This window comes from Stegastes partitus, unplaced genomic scaffold (assembly GCF_000690725.1).
Source record: "Stegastes partitus isolate 25-593 unplaced genomic scaffold, Stegastes_partitus-1.0.2 Scaffold567, whole genome shotgun sequence".
In the NCBI taxonomy this organism is placed as follows: Eukaryota; Metazoa; Chordata; class Actinopteri; family Pomacentridae; genus Stegastes; species Stegastes partitus.
Window position 1 is genome coordinate 323,565 of NW_007578298.1, and position 21,265 is coordinate 344,829.

At 38.8% G+C, this 21,265-nt stretch overlaps 2 protein-coding genes across 2 annotated transcripts; both read left to right on the plus strand.

The window, feature by feature from the left end:
- The first annotated feature begins 322 nt into the window (after nt 1-322).
- Nucleotides 323-11,731, plus strand: aldh3a2b (aldehyde dehydrogenase 3 family, member A2b). The gene is made up of 11 exons (XM_008288611.1): nt 323-435; nt 2,618-2,780; nt 4,030-4,261; nt 6,202-6,287; nt 6,937-7,145; nt 7,314-7,431; nt 7,647-7,788; nt 8,547-8,713; nt 8,825-8,924; nt 9,519-9,757; nt 10,876-11,731. Exons 2-11 carry the CDS (start codon nt 2,619-2,621, stop codon nt 10,888-10,890), a joined length of 1,470 nt encoding a protein of 489 aa, XP_008286833.1. The 5' UTR covers nt 323-435; nt 2,618; the 3' UTR covers nt 10,891-11,731.
- A 1,285-nt stretch (nt 11,732-13,016) lies between these two features.
- ca4c (carbonic anhydrase IV c) lies at nt 13,017-20,651 on the plus strand. Its single transcript, XM_008288612.1, has 8 exons — nt 13,017-13,330; nt 16,677-16,724; nt 17,959-18,123; nt 18,229-18,374; nt 19,286-19,378; nt 19,479-19,545; nt 19,701-19,864; nt 20,127-20,651. Exons 1-8 carry the CDS (start codon nt 13,276-13,278, stop codon nt 20,313-20,315), a joined length of 927 nt encoding a protein of 308 aa, XP_008286834.1. The 5' UTR covers nt 13,017-13,275; the 3' UTR covers nt 20,316-20,651.
- Nucleotides 20,652-21,265: the final 614 nt, after the last annotated feature.

The following is a 21,265-nucleotide window of genomic DNA, read 5'->3' on the forward strand; positions in this document are numbered from 1 at the left end:
CCACTGGTTTTACTTAACTAACATTTTCAGTGCATGATTTTGTAATTTGATTAACAGAGTTTAACTTGATCAGACTATTTTCACCAGACATGTTTTCTAAAGAGCACACAGTGGGATCATTACATTGCAGCTCATAAAGTAAAGTCCTGGACGAGTTTTGACCTGATGGTGGCGCTGCAGACTAAAACCATGAGTCATTCTTTGTCTGTGTGAGCCGTTAATGGCAGTTATTGTGGTCAAGGCTGAGACCGAAGAGCTGAATTTCCCACTAGCTGAGACGAGGGGAGGTGCTGCCCCTCTGCCCCGGAGGAGGAGGGACCTAACGGGGGGAAGGAGGGCTGATCTGAGCCGCTGTTGTCGTTCGGCTGCACTGCTGCGGATCAGTTCACCATCCGGACGGAGAAGGATCCCGAGAAATTAACTCAAATTATAAAGGTAAGGAATGAAACAAAGACGCAGCTGTGAGGTGTTTTCTCGGTTTGTGAGCAAACAGAGCAGCGGGTGTGTGGAGGAGCGATGAGCCCATTATGTTACTATTACGTAACCGCTGTAGATCAATAACAGGAGGAGCAGCGGATCGATGCTGTAGGGACGCAGATCAGCAGGAGCTTTTATAGAGAAAGTTGTTTAAAGTTATTAGTAAAACAATGAAGGGAAGTCGCTGGATCCCGGATGTGTAGTTTTCCATTCAGCTGTGACCCAGCAGCTGACAGTCAGTCACATTACAACACACTGACTGTTACTGCAAACAACGCAGCAGGATGCTCGTTTAATCTGCATCTCACTAAATCAATAACAGATCAGGAGGAAATACATGTCAGCAGGTGAACTCTGGTGCTTAGGTGATTCTACTAAACTGTCATGTAGTTTTTGCAGCATCAGCACTGTTCAGATCTTCAGATTACAAATGATGTGTTTTCATTTGATTGCAATGCAGTTTAGTGTCAAACTAGGAAGAGTAACTTATATACTGAACAAAAGGATGTGAAGACGTTTGGGGATCTTTTATGAACTATGTGGAAGATCTGGAAATAACAGAAAGTCAAACAGAAGAATAACTGCAGTAAATAAGAATTTGTTTTATATTTCTTTGAAAATAACTAAATTACACATTCAAATATTTTGTTGGTTTCCTTTTATCTTCTCCTTATTGTTATACTCAGAAAGGATAAGTGTAAAACACGCATTAAGAATATGAACATGGATTACCATATGTTAGTGAAGAGAAGCAGATCACTGTTCATTTCTTTTTTTTATTTGTATTTTTTTTTACATCTAGATTACCTTTATTTTTTACTCCTATTGTTTTAAACTACTTGCTTTTCTACTATATTCAGCCCAAAATGTCAGCTGGTTGTTTTAAATAATATAAAAAATAAGACAAAAAAATGGCCAGAGTTATTATGAAAAAAATAAACTTCAAGTATCAAAAAAAATTGAATAAATATTGAGTTTTTCTCTAATATTTTAACTTTGCAGCTGGATGAGATGGAGCTCCCTTTAACTCAGCTTTGTGTTTTATCAGCTCTTTGAAATTTACAACTCATGACAGGTGTTGAAGGTCAAATCTGTGAAGTGCTGCATTAAATGCCATTTAATGAAATGCTTAACATTTTAGTGGATGCATAAGTTGAGTCAAATCCCTGTTATTTACACAACACATTTAAAACAACAGCTGTTGCGCCGGAGTGCTTTGCAGTACAGAAATTAGATTGGTGTTGTGAGTTTACATTAAAGTTTAGAGCATAGCATGTGCTTTTTAGTGTCAGGTTATCTAAGTATATCATTATATGACATTAATATAATATTATGGCGAAAACTCTACAAAATCATATAAAATGCAAATTTGCCTGACTAAAATTTAGTTGTAGGTTTGGGATCCAACAGTAAATATAAAATAAAAAATGTGTAAAACCAGTAGTCGTGTGGTAGTTGAGTAAAATACATTAAATAATTGACTTTGTTTCAACACCATGATACTTATGCATCAAAAAGCAGAATGCCTCTGGGATATATTTTATGTTCAATATGTGTGTGGGGCAAATAATCTATTGTATATGAAAATAATCTATATAACAACAACTACATTTTGCCATGTTATATTTGTAATTATCATAATTTTGGCCCTCCTCCCACTCACACACAACACACACAAACACACAAGTGTTTTTCTTGTAATTGCATTTTACTATTTTGTTGTACTTGTTGCCATCTTTAATCTCAACAGAGGTGTCTCTATATGTGAACACTGAAAGGAAATGTCAGATTTTATAGATAAGAGTGATGTCTTCAGCACCTACAAATATTTTAATTGCTGATTAATCTCGCCTAAATGCCAAAAAGTTCTCTTTTTGGCTGCCTAAAGCAGAAAGGGATGGTTTAAAACTCCAAAATATTCATTACATAAAGCAGAAAAAAGCACCAAATCCTCATGTTTGACAAAGTGGAAGGAAAAAATGTGTCAACTTTTGATTATTTTTGCTTGAAAAATGAATCAGTTCAGACAACAACTGGTCAAATGTGCACAAATAAACAAAATAATGCTCCATCTTAACCAGTGTCACTTCTTGCACAGAACACAGATTGAAACATCTTGAACTTTTTGTTTTGTGTGAAGGATGTCTCAGGAGCAGCAAGCAGTGGCTCGAGCCAGGAAAGCCTTCGAAACTGGCAGATCCAAATGTTTGGAGCACCGGATCCGCCAGCTGCAGAACCTGCAGCTGTTATTCACCGAGAGACAGACAGAGATTGCAGATGCCATTAAGAAAGACCTCAACAAGGTGAGTAGTGATACCTGGTGTCCAACAAGTCGCAAATTAGCTTCAGGCTGTTTGCTTTTATTGATATAACATTTTGTATAGAGTGTCTTAGATTATACAAGACACAAGGATGAGACTTATATGTGGACTGGTTTGATTATGGTCTTTGGTGTTTACGCAGTTCTGCACTCATAAAGACAAGCATTCAACGCACACAAAACAGATCTTTTCCATTATTAGGTTGTAAAACATCACAAACCAATTCTACGATCAGCTGGTTCCCATTTGGATCCTATCAAACCTGCCGCAAGAAATCTTGACAAAACCTCTGCAAAAGGTTGATTTTTATCTTAGAAATATTTCAAAAATACTATTTATGTTGGCTTTTAAAGACAGAGAGAGACACTTTCATCTCCCTACAGTTGGATTGCTGCAGCAGCACTTTTACCAGCCTGAACCAAAAATATATTGATTGATGTCAGACTGAACCGAACTCAGCTGAAAAAGGTTTAACCAGAACCAAGAGATGTGAGCACATCATTCCTGTTTTAACCTTCTTTACACTGGTTTCAACTATGTCTTTAGACAGAGTGTAGTATATTACAGATTACTCTTGTCTGCCAATCCTGGCTTCTCTCCCAGCTATTAGTATGCGGAGGTCAGACAAAAGGTCATGACTGAACACTGAAGGGGACAAAGTGCCCTGAGGCTCTGTACTGAGTTGACCAAGGACATCAGCTCCTTTAAGTCTCCTCTTAAAATATACTTTTATTAGAGAGCCTTTCCTGAGTTGAGATTTAATTTGCTTTAAACTTACACTTAATTTTAACATCTGAGGATTAAAACCTGATGATTTTATGACTTGTCTGTTTTATCTTGCTGCCAATGTGAAGCACTGTGCAATGAGGATTTTTAAATGTCCTCTACAAATAAGGATTGTTATTATTATGTTTGTAGAGAATAAGAACTGAAGAATTGCAAACTGAATCATCTGAACATCACCTGAGAAAATCTTTTTCAGAATGCAAAGTGTGAAAAATCCAAGACATCCAAAAAGCAAATCACATCACAAGAGACGACAGATGTGGAGCAAGTTTAAGATGCAAATACGATCCCCACAAAGGATGAGATTAAAACTGATTAACAGAAATTCTGAATAGGAAATGGGATCAACTAAGTTTTAACGCTTTCTTTGGAATCTAAACAGGATTTATTTCGTGAAACAGACATAAGCTATGAGCAGGTCTAACGTCCTGGTCTTCGTCCTCAGAGCGAGCAGGGGACTCAGCTGTATGAGACTCTGGGCCTGGAGGGGGAGATCAGCCTGGCCATCAGGAAGCTGAAGGAGTGGGCAGCACCTCGGTCTGTGGAGAAGAACCTGCTGACCCTCTCAGACACCATCTACATCAAGCCGGAGCCGCTGGGCGTCGTGCTGATCATTGGGGCCTGGAACTACCCCTGGGCTGTTACCATCCAGCCACTCATCGGCGCCATCGCTGCAGGTATTGTTGGATGTGTGTGAAGGAGCAGTGTGCGATGTAATAATATCTCAGCATTTTTGTGGCCTTGCGACACCTTAAAGTCGTGTAACTGGAGATCGAACAGGCAAAGACCACAGCAGCTCTGTCAGGGTGTGTATTTAGCTCTCTTTTATTCTTTCTTCCTTTTCCAGGCCTATTGTGTTCCCTCGTCTTGTGATCATAACCACTCCAGTTCCCTTTTTGTCCAGGCATTGCCAAATGTTCTTTTATTTTCTTTCAGCTTGAGATTAGTGGGTCAAAGGCCACTCTGTGAACTTTATACAGCAATAATGAGATCAGAGCTTTCGAGATTAGGAACAGAGTCACAGTAAAATAACATTTATGCCATCTAGCATGGCCATTTTTTTGTTATGTTCAGGTCATTTTTGTATTCTGATTTTGGTGTATTTGCACGTGTCAACGTGCATGTGCATTGTTCCCATCATACCAGGTTGAACTCCACCTCCAGAGTAATGACTGAACTCATGAATAAGTCATATGTGTCTGTAAAACTACCCTCAAACTCCCCCAGTTTGCTTTGTATAGAAGGTGTGAATCAAGTGTTTTGGCTCAGCTTGCTTTGCTTTGTTGTGCAAACCTCAGTTGGAGGAGTTTTCTTGTGGCTGGTTAGCATGACACTGCAGGATTTTTTTTACAAACGTGTTAGTTATTTATCTCAAGCTATGGGTGTTAGTACTATGACCGTGGCTGCAGGTAGACGACTCATTTGTATTTCATTTGGATAAATCCTGTTTAGACTCAGACACTGGAGGCTGGAGAACTGCAGCTCATACAACAAATGTTTGCACAATATGGACTTTATCCTTTGCTCCAGCAGTATCAGATCTTACATAAACGCATATATCAGTCCAGTGGGTCAGAAGTCTTCTGATTAACTTTACAGATACACAATCATAAAAATAAAAGGTTAGGTGAAAGGCAACTGACTCAGTTATCTAGAATAACCACGTGTAAAGATTTTGAACACTGTCAGCTTGAACACATTATTATAGTTTTAGATGTTTTGCAGTAAAAACATGCAGTATGTATTGTGATAGCAGAATAAGACACTAGTTTGAACTGTGATTTTTAACTTATCGTCTTCCAGTGTATGATAGTTGCAGATTAACAAAGCAGACAAAAGATCTGTCCTTTCTAGTCTGATTCCTTTTGCTTATCTCCCAGTAAAATGCTGTCATATCAGCAAAAATGCACTGACTGATCTCAGCAAAACAGAAAGCCACAAAACACTGATATAGTCTATAGATATATATACAAAGATACAAAAACAATCCAGATATATGTAGCAGTAACAAATAACACCAAATAAACGTGCAAATCAATTTAGGTTTGACTTCTCTGAGATAAACCACAGTAACATTAAGGGTGTGTAAATGATGCAAACAGCAATCAGTGTATTAATAAAAACCCATAAAACAGGAAAGCGAGGCTGCCCGTTACGGCAAAGGTGAACAATCTGTGAGACTCAGAGGAAGCATCCTTATGTAGCTAATCAAAATAGCTATTCCTAAACTGGATTGGTTTTTGTGTGTTTTTAGTCCTGCAGTTATTTTTTGTTTGAATTGAATTTCCCTGCTTTATTGAATTTCCCTTCTGGGATAAATAAAGTGTTTTTCATTTCATTTTTATTGTGCTTTCATTTGTCCTATGTCTGTTGTTGTCACGCTTGATTTGACCATTTTTGCTATGATTTTACGAAGTTGTGCCTACTTGGCCAGATCTTGCCTGAAAATTAGATTTTAATCTCAAGGGACTTCTTAGTTACATGAAGTTTCACCAACTAAACCTGTTCACTCTCTTGGTAGAGAAAACAGGACAAACTGCAATAAAGAAAAATAATGATATACAGTCTGTGTTTCTGTCCCGTCATATCTGCTGCCTTCTCTCTTTTACCTGTCCAGGTAATGCAGCTGTGGTGAAGCCCTCTGAGGTCTGTGTTCACACTGCAAAAGTCATGGAGCGCCTGCTGCCTCTTTACATCGACAAAGTAAGGACATAACTTTAGCATAATACACAGGGAAACAAGACACTGTTGTTGGTCATTAAATGTAAGAATGCTGTAATTCCTTGAGCTTGATGCATACGTTCATAACAGTTTAGTTCTAGTCTTTGCAGAGTTTAATATTTTAACCCTCCTCTGTTTCAAAATTTAGATCAAATTTACAGACTACAGTTTAACAAAAGTGATAGTCATAGTTTTTGTACGTCATAGTCCACATTAAACATCTGTTTTTCTGCTGGCTCCATATGCACTGAGGCAGTATATCAGGCTTCAAACACTTTTATTTATTAAGGTTATTTTATTCAGTGTAAAACAAATCAAGTCATAATGATAAAAGCACAGTATATTTTAGGGCCCTGCTGTTTACCAGATGAGTTTTAAAGGGACAGCTGTGCATACAAAAGCTCATAATAGGTGTATATGTGTTTCAACATGTTTTCTGGGCTATTATAATGTGCAAATAACCATCAGCCAGTTGTATCTTCATCTCTGTTTGTTCTGCTAACTGTCAAAACAGAATGAAACCAAACTGCCATGTATCTCGCAAGATTTGAAGCATAACTGTGTGTGTGCTCTAAAAACAGTTTTCCAGTCCTTTGCGATGCCTGAATGCATGTCTTCTCCTGTGCGTCAGGAGCTTTACCCTGTAGTAACAGGAGGAGTGCCAGAGACCCAGGAGCTGCTCCGTCAGAGGTTCGATCACATCTTCTACACCGGCAACAGCACAGTGGGCAAAATAATCATGGAGGCTGCAGCCAAAAATCTGACACCTGTGACCCTGGAGCTCGGCGGGAAGAGCCCCTGCTACATCGACAAGAACTGTGACATTAGCCTCGCCTGCAGGTCAGACTGATGTTCATTTTGCACAGTCGCTCGGAGTGTTCATTTTCCATTTGACTCCTTTTCCTATAAAATATTTTGAGAAAAATGTAAATGTTTAAATCCAGTTTCTACTCTATTATCACTCCTCCTTGCTGACACTCTGCTGTCAACTTGTCCACTACTGCGTAGACGTATCACCTGGGGAAAGTACACCAACTGTGGTCAGACCTGCATCGCCCCGGACTACATCCTTTGCGAGCCCAGCATCCAGGATCGAGTCATCGCGGAGGTCAAGAAGTCCATTAAGGTACCGAAGACCTCAATCAGACAGCTCTAAGTGGAAAATCCTTACACTAAAGAAGCATAAAGATCCATTGATTCAACTGAAAAGATTTATTATCAAAGGCCTCTAAATGACTAATCACTCAGCCTGTAATAGAAAGTCCTGTGATCTTCATGTGGAGGAAATCTAACTGTTCCTCAGTTAATTTAATTTCTAACTTTTTGACATGATTTTTGCAGGAGTTTTACACAGACAACCCAAAGACCTGCCCTGACTACGGACGCATCATCAACCAGCGCCACTTTAAGAGGATCATGGAGATGGTGACCGACAGCACCATCGCTGCAGGAGGAGAAAATGACGAGTCAGACTGCTACATTGGTAATATTTCTGACAGAGCCCAACTTTTCTCATGATTATCAATTTAGGAATTATCAACCTAATCTGAGTCACTGGATGTAGCGCCATTTGTTACAGCAAAATAATCCCCCATCCCTACTTTTAGGGGACACCGTTGCTTCATCCTTGGCTTAGCTCTGCCCCAGATGACTGTGATTGGTTTAAAGAAATACAAACAAGCTTGAGTTTTTTTCCCCTTATAGCTGAATTGCAAAAAAGATGGGGCTATGCAGACACCAAGGGCAGGAGGACAAGAGGTTCTTAAATAGAGAGTTTATTTTAATACAGCAGGTTGATGGGGGTCTTAGGCTAAAGGTTTAACCAGTCAGAGGTGGAGATAGGTAGAGAGGGATCCTAAGGTCTGGAAGCTGGAATAAGACAGACAAGGCAGGAAGCTCAGGAGCCAGAGCTGAATCATGGAATTCATGGGCAGAGTCTATGTTCTGGCAGAGTGAGGAAGTCTTATCAGAGCATTTGGAGCACCTGATGTACTACAGGTGGTAAAGGTCTGCTAAGGCTGTGGCACCTCTCTCCACTTCTGCAGTTAAAAACAATAAAACACACAAGGCAGGAGATGGAAACTGGCTGCAGGCAACGGAGGATTAGAGTAGCTGAGGACACGACAACCTGAGAATGTGTCCAGGTGTCTCAAAAGCATATTCAAGGATTATTCTTATTAGTTTTCATTCAGGCAATTTGCACATATAACATGATGAGTAATGTTTCTGGTTTGTGTTTAGCTCCCACAGTTCTGCGGGACGTGAAGCCAGAAGCGAAGGTGATGCAGGACGAGATATTTGGACCTCTGCTGCCCATCCTGTCCGTCAGCGGTCTGGAGGATGCCATCAAGTTCATCAACAAGAGAGAGAAACCTCTGGCCCTCTACGTCTTCTCAACTGATAAAAAGGTATAAGACACAATTCACTGTATGCATAGACAACAAAGTAACATGTAGAAAGCAACAATTAGATTTAGACCCGTGGTCAACTTGTTTTTTCTTTCCTTTTCTTCTCTAAAGGTGATAGACAAAATGAGAGATGAGACCTCTAGCGGAGGATTTCTGGCCAACGACTGCCTCGTGCACTTCTCTCTCAGCTCTCTGCCTTTCGGAGGAGTCGGTGAGACAATATTCAAATGAGTTGACCTACTCTCTCTTTTACTTATTTGCTCATTTACCCTGCACTGGGGCAGAGGTGTTACTGAGCAAATGTGCACGTTACTTGGGCATGTGAGAGGTAGGACGGTGTCCTTAAAAAATATGACGTTAAACAGAACAGTTTCAAAGGCTGCACACTCCTCTGTGCACATTCACACAAGGTTCAAAAAGACCAAACAGTTTGTTTTAATGCTTTAAAGCCCAACAAATATAAATCACAGCGCATCACTGATTAACAGTTTTCTAAAGAATACCAAATACTTTATAACCTGAATTTATACCCTTGAAATATCCAGTTTGGTATGTTTTAAACAATAACGCAGTTCATTTTGGCAGCTTACACTCAAACGCTGGATCCTACTTCAAAAGAATTTTTGACAAGGCAACAGTACCTTTAAAAGGGGAATCATCTCGCATAGCCAGACCTTTCTCTGGAGCTGACACAGTGCTGTGCAGAATGAGGAATAAAGAAATGAAAGTGACTTGTGATTGTGTTGACTGACAGACAGTATGCGTCCATACAATCAAACTATCTGCTTCTATATTTCACATACAGGAAACAGTGGTATGGGCTGCTACCACGGCAAGTTCAGCTTTGACCAGCTGAGCCACCTGCGCAGTTGTCTCGTCAAACAGCTGAAGATGGAGGGACCCAACAGCATGCGGTACCCACCTCACACAGCCAAGAAGCTGGGCTGGGCGCGCTTCTTCATCCTGAAGACCGTCGACCTGGGCTGGATAAAGAAGATGATGGTCTTCGCTATGCTGGCTGTGGTGGCTGCTGTTGTGATTCAGGTGAGTGGTCAAGGGACAGAGAACGTGACTCCATTTTCATCCCTAAAAATTGCAGAAAAGACAAATCATGGCTTTAGTATGTTTGTATTTTGTATTAAGGGGAAAGAAAGCCTGAAGAAAGAAATGCCACTGATACAGACACACAAATGACTGAACCATCTTCAAGCATTTGGTTTAGTTATTTTTTATGTATTGTTCTTTGTAAAGCTGGACTCTACTCTTCATTCTTAAGGGTTAGCAACTGGAAGACATCACTGTAGGGTTTTCAGGTCTATGAAGTTCTCTTGGAGTTTGCCAAACATGCACTCAACCTCTTGTGGACAATACAGTGAAAAATGCCTCATCTGACCATTTCAATTTTCTCTTTATCTCTGTGTTTTTTGCCTCACTGAATTCTCTAATGTGCATTCATCTTTGTAACGAGGAGTATATGCACTGCAGCCCTCCTATATTATCCCTCTTTATGCAACTGTGAATGGCTGTTCTTGTTGACAGTCTGATCATCTGTTCATTGATGTTTTTTCCATTGATCTTGATGCAGATGTCATTTTATTCACTGTTCCCATTGAAGCCAGATGAACAGTCTATGTGACTGAATCTCCTGCCATCTGTCCCCCAACAATGAACCCTCTTTCAAAGTCCCAAAAATCTGAATTTACTAAGCCTTTCAGCATTTTTCTACAGGCCACAGAACATAGATGGATGTTAAATGCTTAACTGCACCATGCACTGTGTGGATTTGGATTAGTCATGTGTCTTCACTCATGTGCTCAAGTTTTTCCTTTAATTTGTCGTCCTTCAGTATATGAACTTTGATTCAGGGACGTTTGCTTTTGATGGAGTATTTTTATGCTGCGGTATATCTGTTTTGGTGTGAGTTACAGATGGCAATACTTTGTCTTCTCTGCCCTCTACTGTTGGCAGAAATTAATTTCTCCTCACCTTCACACTCAAACACAAGACAGGACTTAAACAGGGCGTTAAATCTCTCCACTTCAGCTGCAGCAGTGGGCCAAAACATCACAGCTTACCTCCCCGATACTCCTCAGCCATTTTGCAATGCAGAACAAGAAAGCAATTACAGGAAAGCCTCTAATTGCTTGTGTTGTTTTTTTCAGAATTATGTCTCCTGAAGACACCCTGCTGCCTCCTACACAGCAAGTCCTCCATCTCCTTTACTCCAATAAAGAAGGACAGAGCCGGTTGAATTTCATAATATCACATCAACAAGTTTCCACACGAATCAAACCAGTATCTGCAATAGCAATCTGCAATGACCCAGAGAATGTTTCAGGTGTTGCCTTAATCCATTTTACATTTCAGTAACGGTGTGAGAAGTTTTATGAAGCTCACTGAAGGGAGCGACTTAGTTTCATGAAGGAAATTATTTATTCTCTTGTATGACTCTTACGTTTGTATTCAGCATCACTACGTTCCATTTTAACTTGTTAGATCAGGTTTGCATACTTAAGTATAGAAAATTCGGAGTGATTTTTAATGAAGTAACCGCCAGTTGTAATGCTATTGCAAGACTTAGAGCAGGATTCCAGGTTATTTCACTGGACTGGTAGTATTTAGGGACCAACAAACATTCCTGTGAAGGTCCAGAAGTCCATTTTAATGAAGGATCAGCTTTTAACTACAGACTGAAGGTACTTGATCATTTCTGCCCAGCGAAGGTTTTTTCCATTTCTGCCTACTGACGGCAGAGATGAAGGCAATGTGTCCCTGAGATTTCAGAAAGTTTTTCTGCCTTTGAGTTGACAGATTACAGGATCACATGAAAAATGTTTTCATTTCATTTTCTTAAAAAAACGCCAGAAACAACAATATAAACTGTTTGGTAATCAACAACAGCAGTTTTAAAATGTGTTTTATGACACCGTTAAAATTTTAACTTCTTTGTAATTAATTATTGATTATATATACATGTATTTCTATATTGATATTCAAATAAATATATTCCTACATGTATTAGTTTGTGATTTGATTAATTTCTCATATTATTATGTCAATATGTTAATAATTTGTTGGAGCTGGTTTCTTAATTTTCTGTCCTGGGTTACAAATAACTGTAACTGGTCTCCCAGCTTTACAAGCCAGTAAAAAAGTGCCATGTGTCACCATGAACCAATAGTCTTCTAGCTCAAAATTTGTATAATATCCTCTCCCCTCACTGCTCGCTCTCCATATGAGCCATTCAGAATGAGCAGCTACCTTTCAGTTCACCAGCTTCAGTTACTTCCTAGAGCTGCTTCTGTTAACTATAAAATGTCTCAGTTACAAGCAAAACATGCCAGATGTACTGCTGATGGCTCTAAGAGTGAACACAAGAGTGTTCATGCACTGACAGCCTCTGAGGAACTGAAGACCCTGTGGATTACTTTTATTTTTGATGATAATGTCCTCACAATAACTGCACATTATCGGTACAATGTCAGCACTTTGTACAGGTAATGTGGCTAACACTGTCATTAGCTTTGATTGTATGGCCACAGGTCAGAGCTCTGGGAAACTGTAAAGTCGAGGTACAATTCAAATGTGTTTATTTGCAGCCAACAAGGACTGGATGGGTTTCTGTGTTTTTGTGTGGCTTGTTGTGCTTCAGTACATTATTTAATACAGCTGAATTCCCAATGAAGCTGTTTCTGTTGTCAGACAATGGAACAGGTATTAAATTGTGACTGAAATACAGCCCATTAAGACAACATGTTAACCAGCAGTCACTTCAGAGCCATTTGTAAGCTGAAAAACTCAACCTACAGGAGTTAAAAAAAACAACTGTGCTCGGTATTCAGTGATATTTCCATGTCAAATGATCAAGCAGGATAGACTGGTGACCTGTCCAGGGTGTCCCCTGCCTTCGCCCTAAGTTGGCTGGGATAGGCTCCAGCCCCCCGTGACCCTAGTGAGGATTAAGTGGTGTATAGATGATGGATGGATGGATGGATGATCAAGCAGAGAGTTTTGCTTTGCACTGTTTCATACTAACTGCAAATGATGAATATTTGCAACAGCACAATTTGGAAACAGTGCTGACAATTTAAAAATGTGAAAAAGAACAAAGAAAAAGCACCATGTTTGTTCTTAAAAACTTTATTGTACTTTATTTTTTGTTGTCTAGGCTTATCCTGAGCTGTCCTGTCATCTCCCTCAAAAGCAAGCCCTGTAAAAAAAAATAGTACAGTAAGTATATTTATTTTAGCCCTTTTAAATGTGTGTTAATGCTCTAAAATCTCAATATTCACAGGAGGTTGATGAAGGAGGCTGCAGTGAAAAACACTAAACTGTTCTTGCCACCAGGTGTCTGTCTTTCCTCTTTCACACACCTGACAGCTGAGGACATTTTCTCCAAGTCCCTTTTTTCCTGCGTCTTTCTGAGACTAATGCACACACACCTTTTGTCATACTCATGATCGTCTCCCTCCCACCTTCAAATGCTGCTCCGAGTCAGCATGTGAAGGCAGCTGAAATTCAGTGTATGAGGAGCTCCTCTCGTCTCCGTGCTGGTCCTGATCATGGGGTTTTCTCTCTACCTCCTCACTCTGCTGTTTCTTCTTTCTCAGTGCACAGGTAGGACACAGACTCACACATAAACCTGCAGCACAAGACAATTAAACCTACATATAAAAGTCGTGGTTTGGTTAAGTTTTGTGGGCCTAGTTTACTCTTTGCCCACTCATTCTATTCATTTATTAGTTTTCATCTAATTTAATTCAAATAGATAAACTAGAATGCCTAATAAAAGTGATTTAAACATTTACATCAAAACCTAATTAAACACAATGATTCTCAACATGGATTGTAAATTGAGGGACAGGCAAGATAATTACCAGGAGGAAGGCCAAAAAGCAATATATACTGATTTTTACTGGCTTTCCTCTAACCTTTGTTCTTTCCTCATACCTTACTGGCAAATTTTACTTCATAACTCTTCATAACAGTTCAAATAAAACTTTGGAAATAATACATTTTATAAATCCAACATATATTAAAGACGTGTAAAACATGTCATAAAACAACAACAGGAGTCTGCAAACACCAGTGAAACTAATACAGTGCTCACAAAGTCATCAGATGTCAAACCATCAGTCCAAAACCACAAAACAATTTAATTTGCATTATGTCAGATAAGGAAAAGCTGCCATAGCTCCCATTTGACATGCTGAAATTGTTTGGTATTTGGCTTAAAATTACTTAAAAAAAACAAAACTGAATAGCCACAATAGTGACAGTGGTTGCAGATCAACTTTATGGTGACTAAGTAGCTAATTTGCCAGTTTTTGCAACTTTAGTTTCATTGTTTTTTTGTTTTTTTTTCATTGTTTTTGACTCTTTTCCCAAGAAAAGAGTTAGAAAGTCAAAAAAAAGACTCACAAATATCAACTGGATATCTTTTTGAAAGTTTGCTTTCAGTACCCACCACAGGCTATTGGTCAGAACAGAACAGAAAAAAGAAAATCCTCAGTGTACAGAAGTGAACTGTTTTCAGTGGTTTAGGACTTAAATTATCATCTGGTCCAGGAAGAATGTGTTGTTTTATCTTTTCAAATTTACATAATGTCAAGGGCTGAAGTGGTTTGTAAACCACTCTGTAACTCCCAACAGCTTGTACATATGGCTTGTATAAGTTATAGTTAAGATAGCAAAATATTTGTCTTTTATGTAACATGAACACGAAATATTTATTTTCTTGCTTCATAAGAGTTAAAAAATTAGAATTTTAGGTTAAACTGACCATTAAAATGTATGCAAAGTGCAGAATGTGTTGTCATGGTGCACTGAGGTTAAAACTTAAACCAATGCCAATCTCATATGAGATGTGTATTTGTGTCACATAAACAACATTTTTATTTTATTTTGATGCATTGATGTACACAGAGATTTTGGGTCGTGGATGAATTGGATTTTGAAGTCTGATGTAACGTAAGACATGGATTCTTCTTGGGTGCGGGTTCGTTAAAAATAGCATTTTGGTACAGAAAAAGTTGGGAAAAAACTAAAAAATATTAAATAAAAAAAGTAAAGGTGATGGGTAATTACTGGATTGTCTTAGGTTTGACTTTTCTCTGCTGCTTAGTGTGACACAGGTGTCGGAGCCAGGTGGAGGAAAGCCAACCTCCACCTGTGCATTGTTCTCAGTTGGTGAGAACTGTTGTCCCCTTTCAAAGAATGGCATTGTGGGAGGCAGCCGGGTTAATCTGTGTCCCTATATTAGCTAAATGGTTCTCTATAGCGGCTTTCATTCCCACCGCAGAGTCAGACACTGGAGTTTCATTCACATCAGCAACACAATACACAACCGCAGCACACAACACTAAATGACTTCATCAGCACCTGTTGGATGGACACGTTTAATGCAGCGCTGCAGAGGCAGTTAAGGAGCTGGATAAAGCTGGACATTCACTTCACGGTGAATGCAATCAGTGTACTCACAACCACTCCTGCACAGCACACAGCCGACCTGTCTGAAAGATTAAAATCAGTCTGCATTTCCTCAACTCACTGTCGAGTAGAAATACAATAAAGCATAATGGGTCATCCTAATTGTGTTCATGTGCACCGTAAAATAAGTGTAACATCCTGATTTATTGTAATGTGGCTTGCAAATCTATAATGGCATTTTTTTTCCACTGCCAACAGCAGATGGTACGATCACAATTCAATTCAAAGAATTGTATTTATCCCCTTGGGGCAATTCAGAAATTGCAATAAAATAAAAAATATGATAAAAATAATAAAATAAATACAGCTGCTGTTGTTATCACAAGCAGTTTAAATCAGAGTGTGTATAAAGTCAGTTGTGATTTGTTTATTAAATGTCCTTTGTGATTTTTTCATCTAGTATTGTCCAAATTATTCCAGATGAAGAGAAATGTAATGTCAGCCTTAACATTAGAGCCACCAGTGTAACATTGTGTACACCCCCCTCATCAGGTGTGTGAATATGAGTTGGTAAAATCTAAAAGCACAGCATCTAGCTTTGCAAAACTACTGCAGCAGTTTGTATCAAATCTTTCTTGTTTATTATTTCAGTTGAGAATTGCAAATACAAATCTGACGTCTAGGCCACACTCAGAGGCTGGATTTGTTCCAAAAAGCGTTTTTATCTGAGGAATCTGATTGGGGATGATTGTGTAGAAGATGTCGTGCAGCCAGGTGTTCATGAAAACGTAAAAGTATTGCAGTAAAGCTGTCATTTTGCTGACTTGAGTGAATTTTTGGTTGGCTTTCTGACACCGGTGATTTTGTTGATTATATGAACAGTTTTAGGGGGACAGTTTTGAGAATGCAACTCCTGTTTTTGTGTTTTAACTCCACAGTTCAGGCGTTTTGTCACCTGTTTATACAAGTTTTTTGTGTCTTGCTGCAACAAGGCAATTGGGGGGGAAAATGCAAAATGTAACATTTCTTTTTCTTGGTGAAAAACATGAAGGCCATGTCAGTAAAAAGGTAGTAATAAATACAACTGTTTTCTAGCCATCAAGGTGGATGAATAATCATTTGCAGCTCAGCAGTCTGGTTGCATGTGACCGACTGTCATATTTTGTTTTGTTTAGGTGTTAGCTGAGAATTTATATGAAACCAGCATACACATAAAGGCAGCTGAAAGCCAGCAAGAAGTGATAATACTACTCCATGTGTGTGGCAGAGAGAAGATGTTTTGCACATCCTGACTAGTCAAAGTTCAGCTGCATGAGCAGATCAGCTGGTGAGGCTGCTGACTGACAAGAAAACACTGTGGCTAATAGGGCGTGAATGTGACATTGATTAATACTCATTTATTAACTGCACAAAGCCAGCTTGTTTGGCACAATGGAGAACTAACCTGAACTGGACTATGCTGTACTGTAGTTACTGTAGGCGTGTGTGTTTGTGTGGTTCAGAATCTGACCTGTGTGCTGTACTTTTTCTGCAGCTCAGTGGTGTTACCAGAGCCAGTACTCCTGTGATGACACATGCAGAGGTAAGAACACATGGAAAGAGTCCCCAAAGTGTGAAAGATCCTCAAAGCTAAACTCTGATTTGTGCTGTCTCTGTGATTTTTACCCTTCAACACAACCTTTCCTTTTGCAGGTGGCTTTAAAGCAGTGGGATGTGAAAGGAGTTAGTTCACAGATGTAACTGTTTTCTGACAAAATAGAAACAAACCTTCATATACTGCTTTTTATCAAGTGATTAGTGCATGGCATTAATTCATTCATTCAAACTATGAATGAAGAATTCAGACATTAGAGTCGGATCTTTCCAAACAGAGCTGTTCAAGTGTTTTCATTGCATTTGAGACATTCCGTCAGTCGCCCCCTTCTTCTACTCTCATCACTCAGATTCATTCTCACTGTGCAAAGGAAACATCTGCGCATAGACTTAAGCAGGTTCTAATAATGCATCTTATAGTTCAACATTTTGGTAATTCAGATAGTCTTCTTTTTAAAAATGTATTCATTTTTTCCACAGCAATGTGCAGTAAGGGAAAATCCAAGAAACAGAATATGTGACTTAACATTTTGACAAAAGGGCCACAAGGCGCAGGTACAGTTTGTTTTGTCAGTGAGAAGTAAAAGGTCCGAACCAAAACATAAACAGAAAGATAAGTTAAAATAAGGTCAAATACAGTAATGTCCAAAAACATATATATAAAAAGAAGTGATTTCACTAGAAATTACCTGTAATTTTATTACATATAGAAAAACCTAAAAAAAAAAAAAAAAAGACAATTAATTTTTTTATTTTGACCATTTTTCAATTTAATATACATATTTTTTTCTTTTAAATAACGGCAGAAATTTGTAAAATAATTGCAGATTTAAATACAGTGAAAATAAAGTAAATTTATAGTTAAACATATGTGAACAATTTTTTAAAATACAGATTTTGGATATTGGCATTATGTACAGTTTTTGGTTATTTTTTTGTTTTATTCTGAAAGACAATATGTAACTATGGATTTTTTCTGTTACTTTACTAGTTATTACATAGTTGTTGTTTTTTTAATTGGAAAAATGTACAATAGCAATAAATTGTTTGAAAAAAATACAGACAAAAACTGTAATTTTTACAATGTTGGCTTACAATAAAGCTTCTGGAGCTTTAAAAATACAGCGTCTATGAGGAAAATAAAAGAACAGCTGTGAGGCAGCCGTCTGTTCAGTCACTGAAGTCTAAAATGTGATGATGCTGTTGCTGTTTGTGTGCTTCAGACCCCAGCCACTGGGCAGCTCAGTTTCCCAGCTGTGGAGGATTACGCCAGTCCCCAATTAACATTGTCACCAGCAAAGTGCACATCAACAGCGCCCTGCCACCCTTCGACTTCATCGGCCACACCAACACCATCAACATTACAGTGCAAAACAAGGGACACTCTGGTAATGAGGAACACAATTTGTCCAGCCGAACAGACATAAAAAGCTGTATTACCAGCTTTTTTTGCTTCATGTTGAATCTCTGTTTTGTCCCTCTTTTCCCTGCAGCTCACTTTGCTCTGCCTCAGTCAGTCCGTCTGACCGGAGGAGCTCTGCCGGGTCACTACAGAGCCGCCCAGTTTCACTTCCACTGGGGAGGAAACGGGAGACCAGGATCAGAGCACACCATCGATGGAGAGAGATTCCCCATGGAGGTACATCACTCAGTAGCCAACTTGTGTGTTTGACTACAAAACATATTTTAATGCAGTTAGGTTTCAACTGTTGGTTGATTTGTCATGAAAATGGATTAATACTTTGTGACAAGATAAATGTAGTAGAGTATGTTTTAGGTTTGTTGTTTCTTTCAGTAAGACTAACAGAATTACAGCAGCTTAAATCATAACTCACTTTTAAAAAAAAAAAAAACATTTCATGTCAATTAATTGTAAATTACTTGAAATGAAATTGTAAATGATAAATATGTGGATGTGTGTTGCACTTTGAAACTGGAAATGTAAATATTACTGTAAACATACTAAATTGAATTATGGTTGCTGTCATTAGTATGCCACTGAATTAGAACAGTTCATTTGTTTCAGTTACATGATGAGGAATATATTTCGTTTTGTTTATCTGATGAGTTTAATATGACAGCCTGGTGCAGCTTTAGTCACAGTCGCTGCAGTTTGCATGGCACTCTTACACTATAAAACAATGTCACAAGGCCATACGTACTGGGATTTACTGAGGTCTTGTGTTAATATTGATATATGAGGTAGATTTGTGAAACTTTTAGCAAAAATGTTAACATAAACAAAGCTTTTCCCACAGGTTTGACATTACTGTGTTTCCCATTTTTCTGCCATATTACCATTAAAAAAATGCACTACTGTACTTAAATGGTCAGTGGGAAAAAAAAAAAAGAAGAAAGAATTGATTAACATTTTTTTTTTGTATGTGCTGGGTATTTTGCTGGGTCAGAATAGAAAACTGTAACTACTCATTAAATCATTTAAGACTAATCAGAGGGCAGTTCATGTTTTCTCACAGGTTTGTGTTGCACAGTGCACACAGTGTTGTAAAGTGTGCTCCAGTACACTCTAACTCTCTTCTCTCTGTACAGCTGCACATCGTCCACATCAAGGAGCCTTATGGTTCTCTGGCAGAGGCTGAACATGACTTGGCAGGTATAGCTCTGCTCGCCTTCCTGTTTGAGGTAATACATTGTGATGTTTTAATCTTCATAACTCTACATTGTTTATCAAACACAAAGCATTTAAGTTTGTGCCATACTGTTGATGGTGTCCTCTTCACAGGAAACCACAGATGATCATCCTTATTTGGACGCAATAATAGCAGCGTTGGGCCGAGTGCAAAACAATGGTAGAATTTTTGTGTAATTAAATGTAAAAGGCTTAAAAATCTGGCATAGTTAGCTTGTTTGTAGTCTGGTACTTGAATTGGATCTTATTTTCAGTCTGTTTAACAGTTTTATTAAATCCCAACTTTGCTTCTCCTCCCTGGTTTGCTGCGTTCAGGCAGCAGCACAGTGATCCCAAACTTTCGCCTCAGTGACATTATTCCAGCTGCAAAGGACCTTCACAGCTACTACCGCTACGTGGGCTCCATGACGACTCCAGGATGCGAGCAGGCAGTCGCATGGACGGTTTTTCATAGGACCCTGTCCATCAGCAGTCGACAGGTAAGCAACCTTTAAGCTGACTACAGATATAGTCAAGGCTTTTGAAGTCCTGTAAATGGTTAATTAAATGACTTAATAAGTTAACAGCATAAGTCACAGCAAAAAAAAAGTTTGGTGCAGAGATGTTAAATAAAACTTTCCTGATATCTTGACTCTCACCTCAGGTACAGTAAATGCTGAACTATAACTTTTTTCTGCCCTTCTGCTTTACCTCTCTAGCTGCTCAGTCACCTACATTCTTTTTTACTCCTCTCCATTCCAGCTGGATGCAGTAGTTAAACAGTGTCGGTTTTGGACCGGACAGCCAATGACGGATATCTTCAGACCCACACAGCCTCTGGATGGCAGAGTTGTTTACTGCTCCAAAGCGGGTACAGTTCTGCCGAGTGTGAGCAACTTATGGTTTGGCGTTTTCTCAGTCGTGCTCGGGACAACGGGTCTGATACACTGACTCAGTTCATGAAAAAAAAGAAACCTGATTTGAGCAACAAAAGCTCCTGTATGTTTAAAGGCAACTCTTACATTTGTGCAAGTGAAACATCAAAGTCAAAAGAAACTTTCACTCTGATACAACCTCAGAATATTTGCATGAAGCGTCACAGGGGGAAATTGTTTACCTTTGACCGTGTCAGTTCACTGCACAAACGCAACCCCTACATAAAGTTAATGTTACACCTACTTTAAACTAATGTGTTACAGCCACAAACACAGGGACCCATCAGTGAACATCATTACAGCTATAACCTGTCTCAAAGTAAAAAATTCCCACTGCTACCATTTGAGGCCTCAGTGTCCTCCTGTTGGTACAATATTTACATTTAATTTTCACTCAGATTGTACATTTATTTAAAATCCTCTCTGAGGCTGACCAATAACTAGTAATGTGATGATGTATCCTACAATCCTACAGACTTTTGAGATCCCCTCTAGCACCACCACAAAGTTGGTAACTTTGAGTGAAAGCGCTCAACAACCATTGTATGATTTGCCCTGAAATTTATTAGACGCTCAAATTCCTCTGAGGAAGAATTGTAATAACTTTGCTGACCTTCTGTATTTAAATGCAGCACTTTTACCGTGTCAAAATAGCAACCTGTCTATTCAATTTTTTCATCAGTTTCAGCTGCATTTGTGTTTAATGCCAACCAGCACATTAACATGCTGTGGTGGTGAACATGGTAACATTGTTCTTGCTAAATATCAGCACAGTAACATTGTTATTGTGAGCATGTTAGCAAACACCGACTCTGTTATCATTTCTGAATTAAAATTTGTTTCTGCAGCAAGGAAGGAGTAGAGATCTTTACCTCAGCAGGTCTTTATGTCGACTTTTCTTATTTTTGTTCTCATTAGGGGTCAATATTTTACTTTCATACGTTATTACTGCTTTTTATTAACTCC

What these genes read in the sequence shown, in the direction of transcription:
- ca4c (XM_008288612.1), top strand. Translation starts at nt 13,276, where the DNA reads ATGGGGTTTTCTCTCTACCTCCTCACTCTGCTGTTTCTTCTTTCTCAG. An exon ending in GCAAAACAAGGGACACTCTG is followed by an intron (nt 18,124 to 18,228) that starts GTAATGAGGAAC and finishes TTTTCCCTGCAG; the next exon opens with CTCACTTTGCTCTGCCTCAG. An exon ending in TGTCCATCAGCAGTCGACAG is followed by an intron (nt 19,865 to 20,126) that starts GTAAGCAACCTT and finishes TCTCCATTCCAG; the next exon opens with CTGGATGCAGTAGTTAAACA.
- aldh3a2b (XM_008288611.1), top strand. Translation starts at nt 2,619, where the DNA reads ATGTCTCAGGAGCAGCAAGCAGTGGCTCGAGCCAGGAAAGCCTTCGAA. An exon ending in CATCGGCGCCATCGCTGCAG is followed by an intron (nt 4,262 to 6,201) that starts GTATTGTTGGAT and finishes TTACCTGTCCAG; the next exon opens with GTAATGCAGCTGTGGTGAAG. An exon ending in TGCCTCTTTACATCGACAAA is followed by an intron (nt 6,288 to 6,936) that starts GTAAGGACATAA and finishes CCTGTGCGTCAG; the next exon opens with GAGCTTTACCCTGTAGTAAC.